The sequence below is a fragment of the Dermacentor variabilis genome, chromosome 6 (assembly GCF_050947875.1).
Source record: "Dermacentor variabilis isolate Ectoservices chromosome 6, ASM5094787v1, whole genome shotgun sequence".
In the NCBI taxonomy this organism is placed as follows: Eukaryota; Metazoa; Arthropoda; class Arachnida; order Ixodida; family Ixodidae; genus Dermacentor; species Dermacentor variabilis.
The window spans coordinates 154,954,337-154,974,660 of record NC_134573.1 but is presented as its reverse complement, the minus strand read 5'-3'; the positions used below and the strand labels follow the sequence as shown (position 1 = coordinate 154,974,660).

General features: G+C 42.2%; 1 protein-coding gene across 3 annotated transcripts in view; it reads left to right on the top strand.

The window, feature by feature from the left end:
* LOC142585530 (brefeldin A-inhibited guanine nucleotide-exchange protein 3) overlaps positions 1 to 20,324 on the top strand; it is a 100,401-nt gene that overhangs the window by 25,635 nt on the left and 54,442 nt on the right. For 2 of the 3 annotated variants that reach the window (XM_075696341.1, XM_075696343.1), the window contains 11 exons: positions 128 to 597; positions 1,046 to 1,325; positions 2,775 to 2,956; positions 5,279 to 5,441; positions 7,193 to 7,300; positions 12,111 to 12,329; positions 12,962 to 13,217; positions 14,780 to 14,977; positions 16,965 to 17,129; positions 18,950 to 19,184; positions 20,143 to 20,322. In XM_075696341.1, the coding sequence (XP_075552456.1) occupies positions 128 to 597; positions 1,046 to 1,325; positions 2,775 to 2,956; positions 5,279 to 5,441; positions 7,193 to 7,300; positions 12,111 to 12,329; positions 12,962 to 13,217; positions 14,780 to 14,977; positions 16,965 to 17,129; positions 18,950 to 19,184; positions 20,143 to 20,322 (2,456 nt within the window). The remainder of the gene's footprint in view (positions 1 to 127; positions 598 to 1,045; positions 1,326 to 2,774; positions 2,957 to 5,278; positions 5,442 to 7,192; positions 7,301 to 12,110; positions 12,330 to 12,961; positions 13,218 to 14,779; positions 14,978 to 16,964; positions 17,130 to 18,949; positions 19,185 to 20,142; positions 20,323 to 20,324) is intronic. The other variant, XM_075696342.1, reaches the window with a different exon arrangement.

Sequence of the window (20,324 nt, the reverse complement as noted above, 5' to 3'; positions counted from 1 at the left end):
ACCATTTAAACATTGTTTCGTTATAAATGTCTTTGTTGGATGCTTCTGACTTCTCAGTCTTAATATTGTATGCCATGTTTTGCACAAGCACTTTATAGAAGAATGCTTTTTGTTTTGTTACTTGCAGGTGCGTCATTCCTATACGAAAAGTCAGCTCGAGGTGACATTCGAAACGGTTGGCAACGGACAGACATCAAAAGTGGAGAAACTGAAACTGCACCTGTGGTTGAAGAAGCACAAATTTTGCACCAGACCAGCATTAGCCGAAGCTCTGATGCCCACTTGGAAGATATCCAGGGTTCACCGAAGCACTCACTTGTGGATGAAGCTCTTGAAGTGTCAGAAGCATATGATGTGGAGCCTCCTGAGCAGCTGCCCACTGAATGCAAAGGTCTTGATGAAATGAAAGAAGAGAATCTTGATACTGGGACTCGTCTACCAGAACCAGGGGCAGGAGATGCTAGGGAGCATGTGGCAGTCACTCCAGAAGAGAGTAGTTTGCCAGATGAGGAGCTTCAAAGTGGCAGCTTTATGGAGTACAGCCAAGGTGATGAAGCGTCAGAGTTTGCAGATGAAAGCCTTTATGACACTGACTTGGTGAGTATTTAGGTTTTTGTACCTTTCATAATCTGGTGATTATTTATGACTTGGGCAGCTTTAAAAGTCTCATGACCTATTTCTACCTATATTTGGGGTTTAGTGAAGTCACCTAAAACTAAGAACCACTGTAAAAAATACACTGAATTTGCATTTGGAAGTTTTGTTTTGATGAGGTATTGAACAGCAATATGCCTCTACCCCCCCCCCTCCCCCCTTCTCAACAACACAAACAAAATAAAAAGAAGGAACTATGGTGGTAGTTATGCACAAAAATTTGTTGCAGCTTTGTTTGCAGGTTCTTAGTCTGGAAAATCAAGTAAATTCAGTGTTTTTACCACTGGCATTCAAGTGCACATTCAAGTGTTGTGTCTTGGTAGCTTTTTTGCAATATGTTTTGAGTAACAAACAGCAGACTGACATCGTTCTGAAACTATCGCACATGTAGGCTGAGAAACCATTGGAAGAAAAAACGGACATCTCAGCTGAAGCAAGAACTTCTGTAATGGAGAGAGCAGCAAAGACCTTGATGAAAGATGTCAACGAAAGCGAGCGGAACCGGCTGGAGAAGTTCTTCGAATCTAATAACGAGTTTGCGGAGCGAGAGCGCAAGACATCCAGGGATTTTGTCAATCACTTGGCCTCCTTTCTGCCGCGACTTCTGCATGTTCTCAGCTCCATTGAGGCTGACCAGGAGCTGCAGCAGTTTGCCAGTGACTACGCAGAAGGTGACCGCTGCCACGTTTCTCTAACTGTTAAAAGCAAAATGTTTGCGCTCAAGAATACAGAAGTTTGGTGTACAGGATAGCTTGAGGCCACTAAGGACATTATGCTGGGGCAGTCATTTGTTGGAATATCTATTTTATCCTGTGCCGGCACAGCTCAGATGTCAGTAGATGGCGTTATGAAAGATCTTTAACCACAGACGCACTTTCTATCATGATTTTCTATGTCCTGTCCTCATCAAGTTGATAGATGTGCTCGGCCAATCACTGTGGGGTTGGATGGAGCTAACATCCTGCATTTGCCTGCCCTCTACTGCCTCCAGTGGCTTATGTTAGCTCCATACTAGGTAACTGCATAGTTAATAAGTCTCTCAAATGGTGCTATTCAAGAACATTTCATCATAATAGAGAAATCTGAAGCCTGTGCTCATTACTCAGTGCCATTAACTTCACCAGTGCATATGATACTTCTTCAGATTTTGTTTTATAGACATCTGTAAGCAGTGCAGGATACCAGAGACAGACGCTCTGCCCTGTTTGACAACTGCGAGGCAGGGGTGCCATCGCCCCATTTGTAGCCCCATGGCCTGTGACCAAGCGTACTAATGAGATAGGTGACACATACATTATGCGGGATCTTCTTTCACAGAAAAGCAAGAGTATATGCTAAAGTGATTAGTATTCCAGAAGTCGCCTTGGCATATGTGGTATTGCCATGTGCATTTGCCTTTTTCTTTTCACTTGAGCACAGGAATTTACAAAGGTATTTACATGTTTCTGCTTCAGCCCAGATTCTTCTTGCAATGTCAGATGGTTTATTCACTGATCATTATGAACATTGTGTAGCAGCCAATCTATATTAAGTAATGGACACAGAAGTCGTCCTATAATGATAATGACTGTCTTCACAGCCTTCAGACATGTAAGCTGTAGAACACCATGAAAGTACTATTGAGATTGAAAGTTTCTGGGTTGTAGTATTGATGAAAAAGCAGAATTTCCAGGGAGCATGGGCACATATTCTTGAATTCAGAGTTGCAGTCTGTGGTTATTTTGTATACAACCAACACCGTCTCCCATTCATTTAGATGCTACATACTCAAGCCAAACAGGAATTGAGATTGTTCTTGAAATATGTGCCCCGGGAACTTTTACCATCGGCTATACATGACGTGTGGTGTACGACGAGCAGCAAATAATGGGAAATAGCAGGTTGACAAGAAAGCTAACAAAAAATAAGTGTGAGGAAAGGAAAATAAAAAACTATTGAATGGAGAGGCATGTAACTGAAGATGTCATTGTGCTTATGGCTGAATTAGGGTTGAATTATGGCTGAAGTATGTAGCAAGAAAATTTTTCAGTTATGTTGTTTTTTTAAACAGGTGGCAGTGCACTGTGCTTTGCAAATTGCCTGTAAAGCCTTATGACACATCCTCTTGCATTTTTGTTCAGCCCTCTGGCAACAACAGCAGCAACAACACACTGGCACTGAACTCGAGAGCACGCCACAGCATATCACAATTGTTAATGCTGATGGCATCTACCTGGCAACCTACTCAGCCCTCCTGTTGGACCTAAAACTCATCCACAGCGGATACCGCAAGAAGCTCACCAGGGAAGTGCCATTGACAGAGGTTGGTAACTTACAATTTAGTTTTTTCTTTTAACCCTTTCCATGCCAATTTTCTTTTCCAGAAAACCACCAAAATTTCCCTAATTGTTTTATGACTGATTTTTTGAGAACAGCTTTCATTATTGCAATATCAACAGTTCATTCATTATTCTTGTATGTATTTTACTGTAAGCTTTTTTTTTTCTTCATATTTTCCTGTTGCAGATCGGCGAGGCCACAGAAACAGTCTATATGATGTTTGATATCTCGTGAAACAAAAGTCAGGCTTCTTTTTTTGCTTGCAGAGTCATTGGCAGCAAGGCACTTTGGTTTGGTCTAGCCACATTCAAACAAGAGAGGCTGCCAGAGGCTCTAAATCTTTCTTGCAATTATCAGTAACAAAGTTGAAACTCCCAGTGCAATTCACTAGCATTTTACAGGTTTAATTGTTTACATGAGGTGAAAAAATGTCCAAAACCACCACTATTTCTGTGTTGTAAAAGATGGCTGCCATTTGCTGCTGCCAGCTCACTCTGTGCTGACACATTTAAAACCTGGTGGATACAGACTTCCAGTGCTTTTCCGCCAGCGACTCAAAAAATGTGCTTTCTGCAATGCTGAAGCCATGTGATAGTGCACATTCCACACCAGAATGATTGCCACTCATCTGCGGCACTGAGTAAAATACTGTATGTGGACAAGTGAGATTCGTCCTTGACACGAAAAGGGGTTAAAGGGACCACAAAACATGTTGAACATGGTCTGTAAGCTTGTGTAGTCACCAAGGGTTACTGTCATGAAAATCTGAGCTATCTCATATGCACGAGGGAGTTTACAATTGTGTTAAAGGCTGCTTGTCTTTTCCTTCAATTTTAAAAGCTCCTTCCACCTATATTGCTTATTCTTATGCAAGAGTAAGCACAATGGCTACTGGGAGGAGGATTTCGTAAACAGTCACGACTAAGCATTGCCTCTGCCAAAAGCAAAAGCTGAGTAATCTCTTCACTGACAGGGCAGTGGCTTGATCTGTTAGTGGAGAAAGCTACCATGGCACTGATACTATGAACTTTGAGAGATGTGGTGCAAAAGAGGGTCATGACAAGTGTAAGGTGCAAATGACCGAATGCCTTGTTGCACTACCTGTGCACAAGAAAACAGGGCTGTTACAAGTGGTAGCATAAGTGGCATTAGCTGTGGTGCAGGCTAGGTGTTTTTTGCTTCCAATCTGGAGCTCATGGAATCATATGGGGTTCTGGAAGTCCTGCTTACTCCATGACATTTAAGTGTAAATAATACTTTATAGCATTTTTGTTAAACTACTACACTCTTCTCCGATGCTCGAGTGCTCCCTAGCTTTCTAAGCATACACTGACACAGCCGAACGTGTTATAACAACAATGGGACAACGATTCTAAAATGATGTTGATGCTATAACGATGACAATTTTATGACAGTGGCATGAGGATAATGGAATGATGAAGACTGTATGACGAAAGTTGAACAACTACGACGGCATCATGACGATGGTATGACAACAAATGCATAGCATTGACTGTATAACAATGGCACAGTGATGATTCTGAAATGATGACAATGTTATAACGATGACATTGGGACAACAATAGCATGAGGACAACTGGGTGACGACAGGTATAGGACGATGACGACGTGATGATTACTTTATGACGACTATGTGATGACGGCTGTATGGTAATGATGGCGATACAACAACAGCGTGACCATTGAATGATGAAGCTCAAATGATGACAGTGGAAGGACCATGACTGCATCAAGAAGGTGTGACAATGAATGCATGATGACGATGGTATGACAATGGTGTCATAGTCGCAATTGAATGATGATGGCTTGATTATGATGAAATGAAGAAGAAGGAGTGACATCGATGTAACGATGAAGCTGCCTTTGTTGTTCAATCAACATCATTCCTTCTTCATCACACGACTGCTGTATGACAATGGCAAAATGATGGTTCCTAAATCATGACAATGATATAACAAATCACTGCATGACAGCAATGACATGGGGACAATGGGATGGCAACGGCAGCATGGTGGTGACTATATGACCAAATGGAATACTGCCTTTGACTGATTTGCGTCACATCACTGAACACTCCTCTCTCACATCTCTCGCTGTGGACAGCACCATCGGCGCAAAACTGAGGAACGAGTTAAAAAAGGCTAAAGCATTTTAAGGTCTTTCAGAAACACACGCAACACACATACTGTTTTGTATTGTACGGTGCTGTATGCCATCACACAGAGCTGCAATTTTTGTTAGCTCTTCAAGTTTTTAAATTGTTAACCAAATATCTCATGCGCAGGAAAAGTTTGTGGACGAGGTGCACGGAAGTGGCGTGCTGGTGTATCTCTCAGCAACATGGCTGTCAGAGCTGTATCAGCAAGTGCTTGCTAGAAGCTTGCTGTGCGAAGCTGGATATGAACCTGATTCCAAGACAAACCTTGCACTCATCAACTTGCTCACAGGTTAGCACTCATGCCTTGCACTCACATTTTTTTTTTTATTTCTATGTTCTCACTGCTACATATGCTCCCAGGAAATCACTTGCTGAGTACAGGCTACATATGCCTTTGGGTTCCAACTGTAAAAACAGCTACTGCTGGTGGATATAACATTCCCATAAAACATATGGATAAAATATAAAAGTTTCGTTCAGAGCTCAGGCATGCAATAATTGCTATGGCAAGTTTACAGCATTTCATGTCAGTGTAAATGATTTGATAGACCATACTGCATTGATATCACTTCACTTGTTCACTACCACCAATGGTGCCAAAAGCACCAGTTGTGTTCTTGTTGGCTGTTCTCTAGTGTCAGGGCATTTGGATGACTTGTACATGTATCTTAGGCGCTGGTGATGCTTCTTTCCTGCCCACGAGTACTTTCAAGCATTCTCAGTTTCTGGCTCCGATTCAGGCTTAAAGATGTTACAGACTGAAAGTGATGCACACAACCACATATCACGCTGTTGTTAGCTTAAAAAAACCAAAAACAACTTGTCCATGGAATAAAAAAATTAGGAAGTAGCAGCACCATTTCAGACAGCCTTTGCCAGCCTATGTCCTTTGACAATATACCTTCACTGTTTTGTTTTCTGAGGCTGCCAATGTGAACTGAACTAACACTCAACACCAGAGTTTACAAATGTTTGATTTTAAATGGTTTAGTAGTTGATTCCATCTTATGCCTGCAGATTTTCTAATTTTCTCACAGCACTTAATAATTCTCTGCCCTCCCTGACTTCACTTCCCTTCCCTTGGCACCCATTCTGCAAATGTAATAGACCACTGGTTATCAGTCCTACGCATTGGGCCCCAGGTGTAAGATATAATCAACTGGTGCTAGGCAGAGGTAATTGCAAATTAGTAGGAAAGGCCTTCATCCTGTAGTAGTCATCAGTAGGCTGATGATGATCATGATGTTTTAGTAGACATGTGCCTATCACCTGCTCCATGTTCTGCATGTCATGCCTATCGCAAGTCATTATCACATATAAGGTCAAGTTCATTGTTACTCATGACACTGCAAGCTTGCCACATTGCACGTTAATTCTTACTTTCTTTTGTATTTCTTTCACATGGATACTAAAAGTCAGAAGTTCAGGAGCATGGTGTTTCATAGCTGACCATTACAACATTTGCAGAAATCATGCTTATGAATCTCTGCCCTTTCATATATCTTTGATAAAGTAGTATGTTCTTTTATTAAACAACTCTGTTTCCTCGCTATATGAATCATCAATCCAGTTCACTTTATGCACCATTTTTCGTGTATATTATGGCGAAAATCATTACAAGAACTTAGATTTGTGGCACTGCATTATCAGTAACAAGCTTCCTGAGCCATGCCTATGATTCTTATTAACGAAAAATGTAGAGAATAATCCAGAAGATGTTGTATTGCAGGTGTGTCCCAATTCAGCAATAAGCGAAATCAAGCATACGGATGTTGGGTATCTGATGTGCGAAAACAGAATGAATAAATTATGATAATTATTTAAAAAGATATTATTACGTTAACGTAGGCTTTCTTCAAGCCTTTTGTCTATACCAAGAACCGCATCATTGATATCCTGTTTGGAGAAACTGCACATTAAAAAGAGGTTGCTCATTAGCTGATACATGCTATTATTAAAAGCACCATGTCATTGTGGGGCATGTAATGTAAGAACCTCTCTAGCCACTAGTGGTGAAGGCTGTTTTGCTTTCTTTTTCAGATGTAGATGGCCTGGGAAGTGATCAGTTAGGTTCACGTCAACTCTCCGATTATCGAAGACTTGAGAGAGCTGCCACCAATGTGGTGTTTACACCTTACATGCTGGCTGGTAAGTGGCTTGGCTACCCTTGAACGGAAAACTAAAAAAAAAAAAAAGAACTCTGAAATGGAATATCTTCTTTGTTCTCAGTGAGACAAAGATACATGAGAGACATGCAATCTGTTAAGACGTCAGCAGAAAAGACATGTTTTTATAGTTGGAATCATTGTGCAATGGGGACTCTCACTGCATGTGCTGAAACACAATCTGCGTAATTTGCTGGCTTTTGAATTAGATAAGTTGAGCTGTCTTGAATATGTAGCCAAAGTTTAGGTGGTAGTTTCAGGTATTCTCGCAGAAGTTCCTGCTATGTTACTGTGATGTCATATTCGAATTGCCGCAAGCTAACATTGCCATGGAACAAAATTTTATAGAGAAAATCGCATCTGGCAAACCTTTCCTCAAGGCACCCATGTCCTGCAGGAGTTAAATGAGAAGAAGTTTATTGCAACTGCCACTAGAAGAATTGTGCCATCACCTCATCTGCAAATGAAGTCATTCACACGAGCCAACCACTGGTGCTAATCAATCAATCAATCAATCAATCATCAATCAATCAATCAATCAAAAAGTGAGCTTTATTTAAACAAGTCAAGTAATGGTGTACAAAAATAGTTGGACCAATAGCCTATGTGGCTAGTAGCTGGTCCAATACACAAAAGTACATATACAGATCAACCAAATACATATTTGCTCAATGAGTAAGAAAATTTTTTTACATGAACAAGTACTTTTTTTTTTTTTTATGGAAGAGCTATTACGTTTGGCTAGACAAGAAGAAGCGTTTACATGCAAGATCAAAATTTCTGGTTACTTTTATTTCCACAGGCAAAGTGTTCCAAGTTATGGCGCCAAAGAACTCTATTAATCGTTCACCATATACATTGCTGCAATAAGGAAGGTTTAAGTTAAAGTTAGTTGTTTGCCTGGTGTTTGCATGTGGGAAGTTAAATATGGTGTTGGGTAACGGAAAGTTGGTGTTGAGTATTTTGTGAACTAAACAAGTGATCTTATAAGTTCGTAACGCCGTGAAAGAAAGAATACGAAGGTCAGTAAACAGAACGCTACTTGGGTGATGAACACAGGAAAATGTTATTATTCTTAGGGCGCATTTTTGCAACTGCTCTATAGGTGTTAAGTAAGTTTTATATGTTAGGCCCCATATTTCACGACCATAGCTCATGTGGGTATGAAACAAAGAAAAGTATATGCAACGAAGCAAGGCACGAGGAAAATATTGCCGGGCACGGGCCAGTGTGTAACAGCTGAAAGCGAGTTTTCTACAGACAACGCTAATTTGTTCTCTCCAGTGCAAGTGACTGTCTAAAGTAACACCTAAATATTTTAATGAATCAACACAATCCAGAGTTCGGTTCGCTAAAGTCAAAGTGAACTCACTCTAGTCTAGTATTTTCCTGTTAGAGTGAAATATAATATACTTAGTTTTATCAGTATTTAGGGCTAGTCTGTTTTCTGAAAAATATTTAGCTACTTTTAGCAGTTCACCAGATATAGTGTCTTGTAATTACGAGAGGGAGTCCCCTGAGTAAACTAAGGCGGTATCGTCAGCGTACATCAAAACTTTTGACAGGTTAAGTGCGCCCGGTAAATCATTTATATATAATGAAAACAGAATAGGGCCTAAAACCGAGCCTTGCGGTACACCGCATACGATATCAGTGAAAGCAGAATGATGTTTGTTAATTACCACTTGTTGCCTTCGTGCCTTAAAGTAGCTGTGGATGAATTGAAGCGTGTTTCCAACGATACCATAAGATTCCAGTTTGACTAACAGTATGGAATGACAGATTGTATTGAACGCTTTTCTTATATCAAGAAAGATTGACACAGCAATGTTATTCTTGTTAAGAGCAGAGTTAAACAATTGCGAAAGTGTTAAGACTGCGGTTGATGTAGATCTACCTGCAACAAAGCCATGCTGCTGCGGGCAGATAACGTTATTGCTTACAAGAAATGCATTTAACTGCAGCACAATGAGCTTTTCGAATAGTGTGTTAACTACACTAAGATTTGAAATAGGTCTATAACTACTCGGATGGTTCGGATCACCAGTTTTGTATACAGGGATAACCTTTGACACTTTCAGTATATTTGGGTAAACATTACTACTTATCGCATGGTTAAACACGTGACAAAGAGGCACACATAAGACATCAATATTGTTTTTCAATATCTTAACTTGAATGCCGTCAAGTTCGGATGCCTTATTAACCGATAATTTGTCTACGATACTTTTTATTTCCTCAAGAGTTATTTCACCAAACGAAAAATCACTGTCAACGCTTCTCTGGATCCTGGTTGTGGGAATTGAAAGTACAGACTGCTTAGATATATTGTCACCAACTTTTGAGAAATAATCATTGAAGTCATTAGCAATCTGAGGGGACGGATTTTCGGGAGTAACATACTGTTTATCCTGTAATCCTAATACATCTCTTACTATTTTCCATATTTGCCTTCCATTGCCATTTAGTCGTTTAATCAAGTTCGTATAATAGACCTTCTTTGATTTGCGAATTAGCATAATTGATTTATTTCGAAAAAAATTTAAACTGGCTTTTGTAGTAGTTGTTAGTTTTGTTATGTTTTAATTTATTATAATAGTAGTCTTTCCGTTTCAGTAGAGCAAGTATGGACTCATTCATCCATGGACATATGGTGTAATCATAGCTGTGTCGTGAAGCGTACCGCGATTCTTCTATCGCATTTGTAATGCAGTCAATAATGTTTTGACATTCCATGTGAACATTGTCATTGTAGGGGTTATCAAAATCTGTAGTGAGTAAGATGCTGCGTACACGTGGATAGTTAAGCCTTGTCGAATATTTGTGGTGCGTTTGGCGAAAAGAATGCAAACAATCCCGAGGCAGAAACAAAAATGTTGGGCAATGATCAGCAATTGTGATATCATAAACACCTGCCCGTACATTGATATCAATATTGCACAAAATATGATCGATGAGAGTTGAAGACATGTTGCAAACACGAGTACGGGATGAAATCACATTTTTAAGATTAAAGGACTGTAGAAAAAATATGTAATCATAGCAGTCATCTCTAGACAAGTCGATGTTCATGTCACCACAAATGATAATTGGATTGCGGACATGTATTAGAGGGTCGATAACAGTTTCCATCACAGAGATGAAATTATTAATACATGAGCTAGGAGGACGGTAAACTACGCCTATAACAACACCACATTCAAGTTTCACAAGAAGGGTTTCGGCACTTTGGTTGCTGTACGAACTGTTGACTAGGCATTGAAACCCGAGCCTGTGGCTTATAAAAAGCGCAACGCCACCACCACGTGCTGTACTTTCTCTAGGTTGCGATAGCATTGTGTATCCAGGTATTTTTATTTTTTCATCCCTTCTGAGCCATGTTTCTGTTATTGTGATGATATCGTAAGAAAACGAGTGTTGCGATATGTAGGGTAAAAATACGTCTAGATTTCTGTTAATACTACGGATGTTGCAGTGGACTAAGGACAAGAAATCATGTCCTTTCCATGTTTCTTCAATATCTGTTAAAGTCTTCATTTTTCTGTCTTTCTTTTTTTTACGCTTACTGCACCTGAGCAAGGTCCTCTGCACACATCAAATGCAGTACACGCGAATTTTCTGTTTTGCGCATGAGGATCTTCCCATCAGACAACCAACTGAATTTCCAGTTATGTTCCCTCTTTGCACTCAGCGCTTTGCCCAACAATACCTTGTTCGCTAGACACAAGTGTTCATTAATAAAAATTGGAGAAATATCCTTAAAGCCAAGAAGAGCCGTGTTTATTCTGTGCTTTTAGCCACGTTAAAGACTCTGTCCCTGACCTTACGGGACACAAACCGAACTACGATATTTTGCTTCGCTTGTCTCTTATGGGAACCCGATGAATTACCTCCATGTCTGAATCCTGGATTTCAGATTCGACACAGACAGCAATAGCTTTCATGGTTGAGGCAAGGTTTTCATCTGGAGCCACAGGAATGCCTTTCACCTCCAAATTGTTCTTGCGACTGTGCTGCTGCAGGTCGACCAGTTCTTTCTTAATTTCTTTCAAGTCTTTTGAAAGGCGGGTGTTCTCATTCGTAATTTCCTTATTCCTGGCTTTGACTTGAACAAGTTCCTTCCTTATTTCTACAATTTCTGTCTTGAACGTTTCAAATTTTTCATTAATGAACTCCATGCTCTTCCTCACGTAATTGATCTCCGTTTCTATGACTTTTTTTATTTCGGCGTGCTGCTTATTGAGCCGATCTGACAAATCTGCAAGCGCCTTAGCTACTTCCTTCACAGTCGAAGGTGGCTTATCAGACATTCTATTGGCAATAGATGGAGCAATCGAAAAGCCTAAGTGTTGTATCTATTACGAAGTGGGTAGTTAGTGACGTACCTCCGTAGAACAAGCAAGCGGTTACTTGTCGATCGACTCTGTGGTTGCCTGGATTGCTCCGCTATGATGCCTTCTTCTGCCGGGGCAGCGTTTATGTAGTCGCAGAGTGACGTCAACGCTGGTTGGAGCGCGGACACAGTTTGCAGCCTGGCCGCTGTAAGATGACTTGCACTCGACCTGGCGCTGCGCTGCTAGCAAGCTTCACAGCGACGTGGTGGCGAGTGATGATTTCGGGGCTGTCTGGTGATTTTAACTGCATAGAACAAGCAAGCGGTTACTTGTCGATCGACTCTGTGGCTGCCTGGATTGCTCCGGCTTGCTGTGGCTGCCTGGATTGCTCTGAATCCCATCTGAGTGCACATGATCTGGTTCTTTTGTGACCACTTGTCTTTCTGTTATTTATTGCAGGCATGAAGTTTGCTCGCCACGTGCTGACTGCGTGCTGGGACACTATGCTGGAGGTTCTGTCGGTGCTCCTTAATGGCACCAACTCCTGTGGTATTGCAAGCTCTTTGGGCCTCTTGCTAGGCACAGATGGTGCCAAGGAAGATCATCGCAAGGCCCGAGAGGCTGTAGCCAACTGCCTTGATGGGCTGCAGTGTGCTGCCAAGCTCTGCAATGTCCTTGGTGAGATTTTTTTCTCTGCATTGAGGCATTCAACTTATAGAAATTGATGGGCTTTAACAGTTCCAAGGTAACACCTTGATTATAAGAGATGCCGCAGTGGAGGGCTCTTAGGTAACTCTGTTCATGCCAGTAGCTCAGTTGCTGTAGTATTCTGCTGTTTAGCATGCGGTTGTACTCTGATGGGGATGGAATGCAGAAATATTAGTGTACTTATATTTAGGTGTATATTAAAGAATTGCAGGTGGTCAAAATCAATACGGAGCCCTGCACTGCAGCAACTGTCACAGCCTGTGACTTGCTTTGAAACTCTGGACCCCATAATCTGATTTTGATTTTTTTAAAGATAATTTCTACCTATTGGGGTTCTTTAATAATGTTTCAACATCAACATATGCTACTATTTCTGCATTGAACATCTGTTAGAATGAAGGCATAGCCAGTATGCAAGAACACCAGGCATTCAAAATTAATCTGGTGCCCTCCAATATATCATCTCTCATAGCCTAGATGCTGCTTTGGGACGTTGAATGCCATTTATAACACTACATTTTCACAGCTATCCTCATTAGTGCAAAATTCAGGCATGCGAGACTACTGTTGTGCTTTTGGTCACATGGTTCTGTTCTTTATAGGCCTGCAGACGAAATGTGGGGCCATCTTTGCCCAGCTGGCAGCGGCATCGTGTCCGGTTTTGGACCCCAGCGGGGCTGTGGCAGGCCACTCGCGTAGGTCAGCTTCCAGGAAAGACCGTCTCCGCAAGACGATGCTGTCTAGCCGCAGCAAGTCTGTGCGGCTGCATGCATCGCATGTTCTCAGTATGGATGTCCTGCTCAGCCGGGGCCTCGAACTGGGGAGTCACAGCGCTGTGTGCTGGAAGCACGTGTTCAGGTGCAGTGTCGCTTTACGATCTTCTCATGTGTCTTGGTTGCTACATTGTCAAATGGTGTGTACAGTTAAATCATGCATAAAGCACATGAAGTAGTTGAGCTGTGATTTAGCTCATTCTTTATCAAATTGAGAGATTTGCTATTGGCAGTCATTTGAATCCTTTTTCAATGCACAGGATTTGTTTGAAACTCAGAAAATGTTTTACTACAATGGTCATTTCTCTGTGCTGTAAAATCTCATTAATTTGAAGTCTTCCAGACTGAGAGGGATATACCAATTAAGCACGATTTTCAATTATCCAAGAATGAAAAAATGTAAATAGGAGTCGTAAAACGTGATACAAACGTGGCAAACCCTTATTGATTGGTGAGCAGTGCTAAGAAGTGCAATAAAACCGAAATTTTGGATGCCGCATGATGTGCCACTAAATTTTTCAGACTGATCCACGAGCATAAAGTTGCAACCATAGTAGAGTTTAATCAATTCGGCACCGAACTATGTGGCTGTAATTGAGAGGACAGTGTTACACTCGCAGACAATTTTCTGTGGCCATGAAGGGAAAGCTATGGAGGCGGAGCCTCTTCACATGTGTTACCGCACCAAGTAGTCCGCCAGCGTTTGACAGTGCTTTCGGTTGCTTGGAAAAGACACTAAATCGACGCAGCTTCCAAGTGCGATGGTTTCACGTTTGCTCAGACGTGGAAGGGAAAAGTTGTAAAATAATTAATTTTTTTACATTCACTTTTGCGTTTTGTCTTATTTAACTGTTGATAATAAGGTGTTTGTTTTCTCTTCCCCAGCTTAAACCAATGCAGATGAAAACGTGGGACTCTTTTCAGAGGCGCTCTCACCTGTGCGCACTTTGCCTCCATAGCTTTCCCTTCATAGCCAGAGAAAGTTATCCGCGAGTATAGTTAAGGCACGCTGTTTGGAGAGGCTACCAGAAGAATGAAAATACAGTCTGAAGCAACAGAAAATAAATGAAATGATGACGTTAATAAATTTAAAGACATGTCAACCACCTCTCCACATGTAAGCAAGGCTCTGTCATGTGACTTGTGCACTGCAATACAAGCAGCAAAGGCCGTGTTTCCCAAGTTTGCCACTTATCTCACTTGTCAAGTAAACTTATGAAACCATCACAGTCACCACTCTGGATGGCAGCCTCTTTGTCATTAGTCACCTTCTACCAATCAGCTTGCACAGCTGTCCATGACAGTATACACATATCAATTCTGTTGTACCTCATACAAATATGCCTGTAAATTATATTTATGGGGACGAACTCTTTGTCGTCATGTCTAATCTAGGCATTAGCTCTGGTATGCAGTGGTATGTCAGGTTAGGGTAGGCATTGTTAGGCTCCGCTAACATAAGTGCTGCCATACCTCTGCGGCATTGCAATGGGAAGGACGCCTTCACGATGGGCATGCTTAGCACAGAAAAATGGGTGGCTGAAGTGTTGTCTAGAGTCCCTTTCCCTACCTCACGATGGTGGTTTGATGACTTGCTGTGTATCAGTGTTGATTATGATGAGGCTCAGCTGCACTGTACATGTTCAGGTGCTGCAGCTACATATTGGAGCTGGAACAGAGCTGCTTCCAGGTTAAGCCAACTTCTTCATCACCTTCGGGGTCTTCTCACCTGAAGCTGCAGCTCTCCTCCTTCTCGTGGGGTGAAAAGGTTCAACAGGCACTGAGCCCAAAGCCCCAGCCTTCCTCTGACTGTCTGCTGCTTCAGCCACCATCTGAGCAGTTTGAGTGAGCTCCATCCTTGCCCTCAGACGAATGTTCCTTGTTGTGGTTTCTCTTTGCAAAACGTGTAGCTTGCCTCATTCATTTCATTTATGTCTAGCTAAAAGGGCCCCTCACCAGGCCCCATTGCAAATTTTGGTTATGCACTGGAAGTTTCAGGATGACATCTAGAAAGCTTATTACCGCAATAACTTTTTTAATTGGTTAATTATTAGAGGATCTGCAAGCCACATTTCTTCCCTGCCTGCTCCCATACCACAGTCGAGAGACTGCATCACACTTACGCCACAAATCCTGCCGCCTTTCTTTTTTTTCCTTCTTTGCTATGTGGTGCACTTCTAGTGGTGGTACTACGCATTATGCATTGGATGATTGATTATTGGCACATGCCGTAATAAGTGACTTTGCAGGATGTGTGTCTTATGTAGAGGCGCTTGCGCATGAAACCTTGACTCTCTGGCTAGAGGCAGGGCACACTTAAATAAATGTCACACCGGCTTCTGTTAAAAATTTCAACCATTTTTGTACCGTGCAGCTGTTTGACACTTTGCAGACACAAATGGCACCGTGGGACCTACACAACCCTGCTTGTCTATTTTCAGTGCCCAAACCTGGTGACGGGCCCTATAAAAGGGCTCTGCAGTGCCGCTCACTGATTAATCTGTTTCTACGCTCGCTCCCCCCCCCCCTCCCCCCCACACACACACATTTTCTTTCATAGTTTTAGGTGTTTGTCCATGCTTGGTGCAGCATGTGGGGTGCTCGTAATACATGACCAGCCATGAGCAAATGTGGCTTCTCATAGTCATTTTTCTTTTTTTCACCTGTAGCCTGTGAACGTGCTTCACTGTACCATTATAACAAACCTACCAATTGTGGCTTTTATATTTTACAAGAGTATAGTAGTACCTGCAGTTTTGCCAAGACACAAGAAGGTGTGAGGCATTGATGCTGAGATGCAGAAAGGACTGAGATGCAGGATGGATCAAAGAGTGCTATTGCAGAGCTCCCTTTCAGGCAAACAAAGTGTAAGAAAATGCCAGTCTGAAAGGCATTAGCTACAATAAAGCTTAGCTCAGAAACAAAAAATAAAGCATTTAAATTTGATAATGAGTAATGTGCTACTTTCATTGCTGGTCGGCATTAATGGAGAAATAATGTGATACACAAAAGTAAACATATTGTGCAACCTGATAACTTGCTAAAATGCTAGTGCCATTGTGAATATGAAGTAGATCCAGTAAAAAAAAAAAATGGCTGCTTTTTCTTTAACATTTTGTTGTGCAAATTTATCTGTAAGTTTCTCTTGGAGTCTTTCATACTCTGGGTATAAGATCCACACGTTCAAGTGCCACAACTTTATGGTGAGCTGCATGTTTCTTGGTGAAAATATTCCCAACTTGCCCGTGTGCTCTATACTTGCAAATTGTCGTTAAACAAGAACAAGGTTTTTTGCCAACTCCAACAAGAAGCTTCATTTATGGCGATTTCCACAGCATGTGAGATCTGCTTTGTATATATATATATATATATATATATATATATATATACACACACATATATATATGTATGAAACATTAACTGTACTGTGAGGTGGTTCTCTCTGCAGCTAACTTGTAGGGAAAGTGCCTTTAGCAACTGCGCACACTTGTAGGCATTTCTTTTTTTTTACGGTCCACCCTGCTTAGACATAAAAATTGTAACAGTTCAAACACATGCAACCACAAAGTAACAAGGACGAGACACAAGCGCTGACACCCTGCTTAGACTGTCACAAATTTCCTTGGATCCTTTGCCCGTGAAGTCTACATGGTAACTTTTGTGCACTTCATCCAGAAACCTGTATGCATCATCACTTCCATGTCCACTAATCCCACATGGTCATTTGGAATTCCTATATGAAAGCCTGTATGATCCCTTATAATTGTGCGGAGTTTTTTGGGACATGTGGGTTGTGTCAGCAAAGTAACTGACAACTTCGTTCAATATACAGGGAGGAGATGGCAGTGGAAGCCCTGTCAATGCCTGGTGTTGGTCATGCGGGCAGCGCCAATGTCGGGGACCTGGTGAAGAATGCCACCCAAGCCACTGGCTCCTCCATCCTCGTAGGCAAGCAGCTGCAACCACTAATAGAAGCACTCTCACAGCTGGTCGACAGGTGTGTGCATTTGCTTTGACTTGCGTGGTTGGGTCGTTCAACAACTTTGCAGAGCACATGCCTACCTTGGTTGGCCACGGTATTTTGCATAGTAGTATTGTCGTGCCAGCAAAAAGCCAACTCTAGGCTCAGTGCCTATCTGAAATTTCTGCTCTTAATGTTAATGTATCGGCATACTAACCACACCAAGTATGTACCTGTAGGTTTTCATCAGTGCAGCTGATTCTTTGCCACCCATCACTATGTTCTCCTTCCTTTGATATCCACTCGCTTAGTCAAACAGATTACTGGTTATTTTTTCTAGCCGCAATATAAGTGCAGGTTAATTCATTCCTCCTTAATTTTGAGCTAGGATTTTGGCAACTTCCATTGGTTCCCAAATTTAGGTTTCTTTTGATATCTCAATAGTATGTCTATTATTTCTGTAGGCTTTAGTGTATATACAGGGTGTCCCAACTATTGTGCACTGAGTACCTCCTGGTGAGTCTGTTTGATGGTGCTGCTTTCGGGGCAGGCGGGTGCGTGGTCGCATGGTATATTATTGCAATAGCAATTATACGGACACTCCAGGCACATTTCTGTCATCGGCGTCACTGTGATGTTCCATATAAAGTCCAAGTGCGATAACATCGTGGCCACGCGCCGTACACTTTGTGTGCTATCGAAAGCGTGCGAAGGTGAGCAGAGTATCTTGGCTCAGTCTCGTGCACACAATGGAGTAAGGTGAGGAGGAAGTGCATCGTCTTCGATCGTGTGCACGGCACTGCCGGAGTCGGGAAGTGGGCGTTCTACTCCAGCAGCGACTGCGTATGGTGCAGCTGAGCGCAACCATGCGGGCCCTATTTTAAAAGGGATCTGCGATGGAGACAGAGTCTACGTGCATTAAGAGATGATGGCTTCATGAGTGCTATGTTCTTGCCACTTAGAGACAGCATGAAGGTCAATTTGCTCGCTGCTGCTGCCACGCTTCTTCGCGCTGACGTTTTGACAGCAAGTGTCCATGTTCCTCGAGTGATATGTGTTCATATTTGCCTGTGCATGCATGACACCATGCTTGTTAATTTGGTTATTAAGCGAATGTTTAGAAGATTATACAGCCGATGAAACTACTATCCTGACTTTGTATAGCTCTCTAATAATTTGCTATCACAATCAATGCTTTGCCCTTCTGCTGAAACTGTGACATTTTTTCATATTTTATGCACTTTCTTTTGCAACCAGAAAGAATAAGCATGCAATTAGCATATTGCTGAGACTATACCAGTTTGGTGTTTCATATAGTAATTTTCTACAACTTTATAATTGACATCTTCACAGTTAGAACACTAATTTGTGAGTTAGATAATTAATCACAATTAAGCAGTTTATTGTCATCAACAATAAAAATTACTGGTGGCTGTCCGTCAAACTGACTGGGAATAATGTATACTTAATTCTATACGCCAAAAATAATCAATATATTTTTATTTAAAAAAAATTAAATTATAGGGTTTTACGTGCCAAAACCACTTTCTGATTATGAGGCACGCCGTAGTGGAGGACTCCGGAAATTTCGACCGCCTGGGGTTCTTTAACGTGCACCTAATTCTAAGTACACGGGTGTTTTCGCATTTCGCCCCCATCGAAATGCGGCCGCCGTGGCCGTGATTCGGTCCCGCGACCTCGTGCTCAGCAGCCTAACACCATAGCCACTGAGCAACCACGGCGGTTAATATATATATATATATATATATATATATATATTCTAGAGACACTACGAGTGGGATCTTTCCAGAGTAGGATCTACGAGCAGGATCTTTCTCTCTCTTTGTGCTGGGCAGGCTTTTTGATGAGGCAGCTGGCAAGCTGAACCTGTGTGCTTTGGTCGACTTCCTGTCGGAGCTCTGTGCTGCCAGCCGGAACCAGCTGTTCAACCATGGTGCCCCGATCAGCGCTCGCCACCCTGTGCTGCTGCTGAACAGACTGAGCGAGGTTATGCTTCGATGTTCCCGTGGCGGTCGACCACTGGTGCACATCATGAAGGCCTGGAGTGTCGTGGCTCCTCACTTTGTAGAAGTGAGTTCTCTTTCTGAGACTGGGAAGGCTTAGTAATTAAGTAACAACCCATCCCGCTGTGACTTTGTGAATTGCGAAATTCTGGCAGTGAGGTTGGCTGTGAATAAACCCTGCAACTGCTTGCTATCGCACTGCATAACATTCCTGACATATATCGGAAGTGGTGCGGGTTGTGTGCACTGTGAGATTTAGACTGGGTTATATACATGGTCTGCATGATCTGCCACATTATATAGCGCATTAGAGCAGCATTAGCATATTCAACACCACCAGAAACAGTGCAGCATGTGCATTATGGCTGTGACAGGTTGCGTGGCATGACAACATAGGTGAACATCCAGCGGAGAAGGGATGATGCACATCTTGGTACCTGTGTTGTAACATGTAGCAGGCAGCTGGACACTGGGCTGCCTTCATATCAAGGCCTTGATGACAACACTGACAGACACTTGCACTGTACCTGTCATGTCATGGTACTAGCATATGGCACAGGCCAGTAAGAGTGATCTGTTGCCAGTGTGGACATTGTGTTGAGGTTGTGATGCAGAGCATGGCTGGTGCTATTGCCAGGAGCACAGGTCAGCAGCCAGCTTTGCATCAGTGCTACCGGTTGATGCCACTGAGGGGCTCGAGACAGTCGTCATGTCTCTAACTCATAGTGAAAAAGGAGAGCAGGGGTGCTCAGTGGCAGAGGCAGTCACAAACTGTTTTCAGAGCTCAATTATTAAGGGTGGGCTGTTTTAGTGTGCAGCTATTAAATAAGTGGCACATATTCAAGGATCCTATAAGAAATCTTTATCTTCTTTGTTCGCTGCTCTGGACATAAATATTTCAGGTATCCTGAAACCGTGTGTTTGCTCTGTACAGACTTGCTGTTAAGCACTAGGTGTCACAGCACATTGCATAATTACAATTCATGGGTTCAACTGCCTTTAATGAGGGCCATTTCTTCCCTAAGGTGGCTTGTCACAAGGACCACGTGATTGCCAAGAGGGCAGTGGCTTCAATCCATGACATTGTGGGTGCCCTGTTGTCAACACACATTGATCTCCCTCACTTCCACTTCAATGAGGCGCTGTTCAAGCCTTTTGAGAACATTCTCTGCCTGGAGCTGTGTGACGTTGACATTCAGGAACAGGT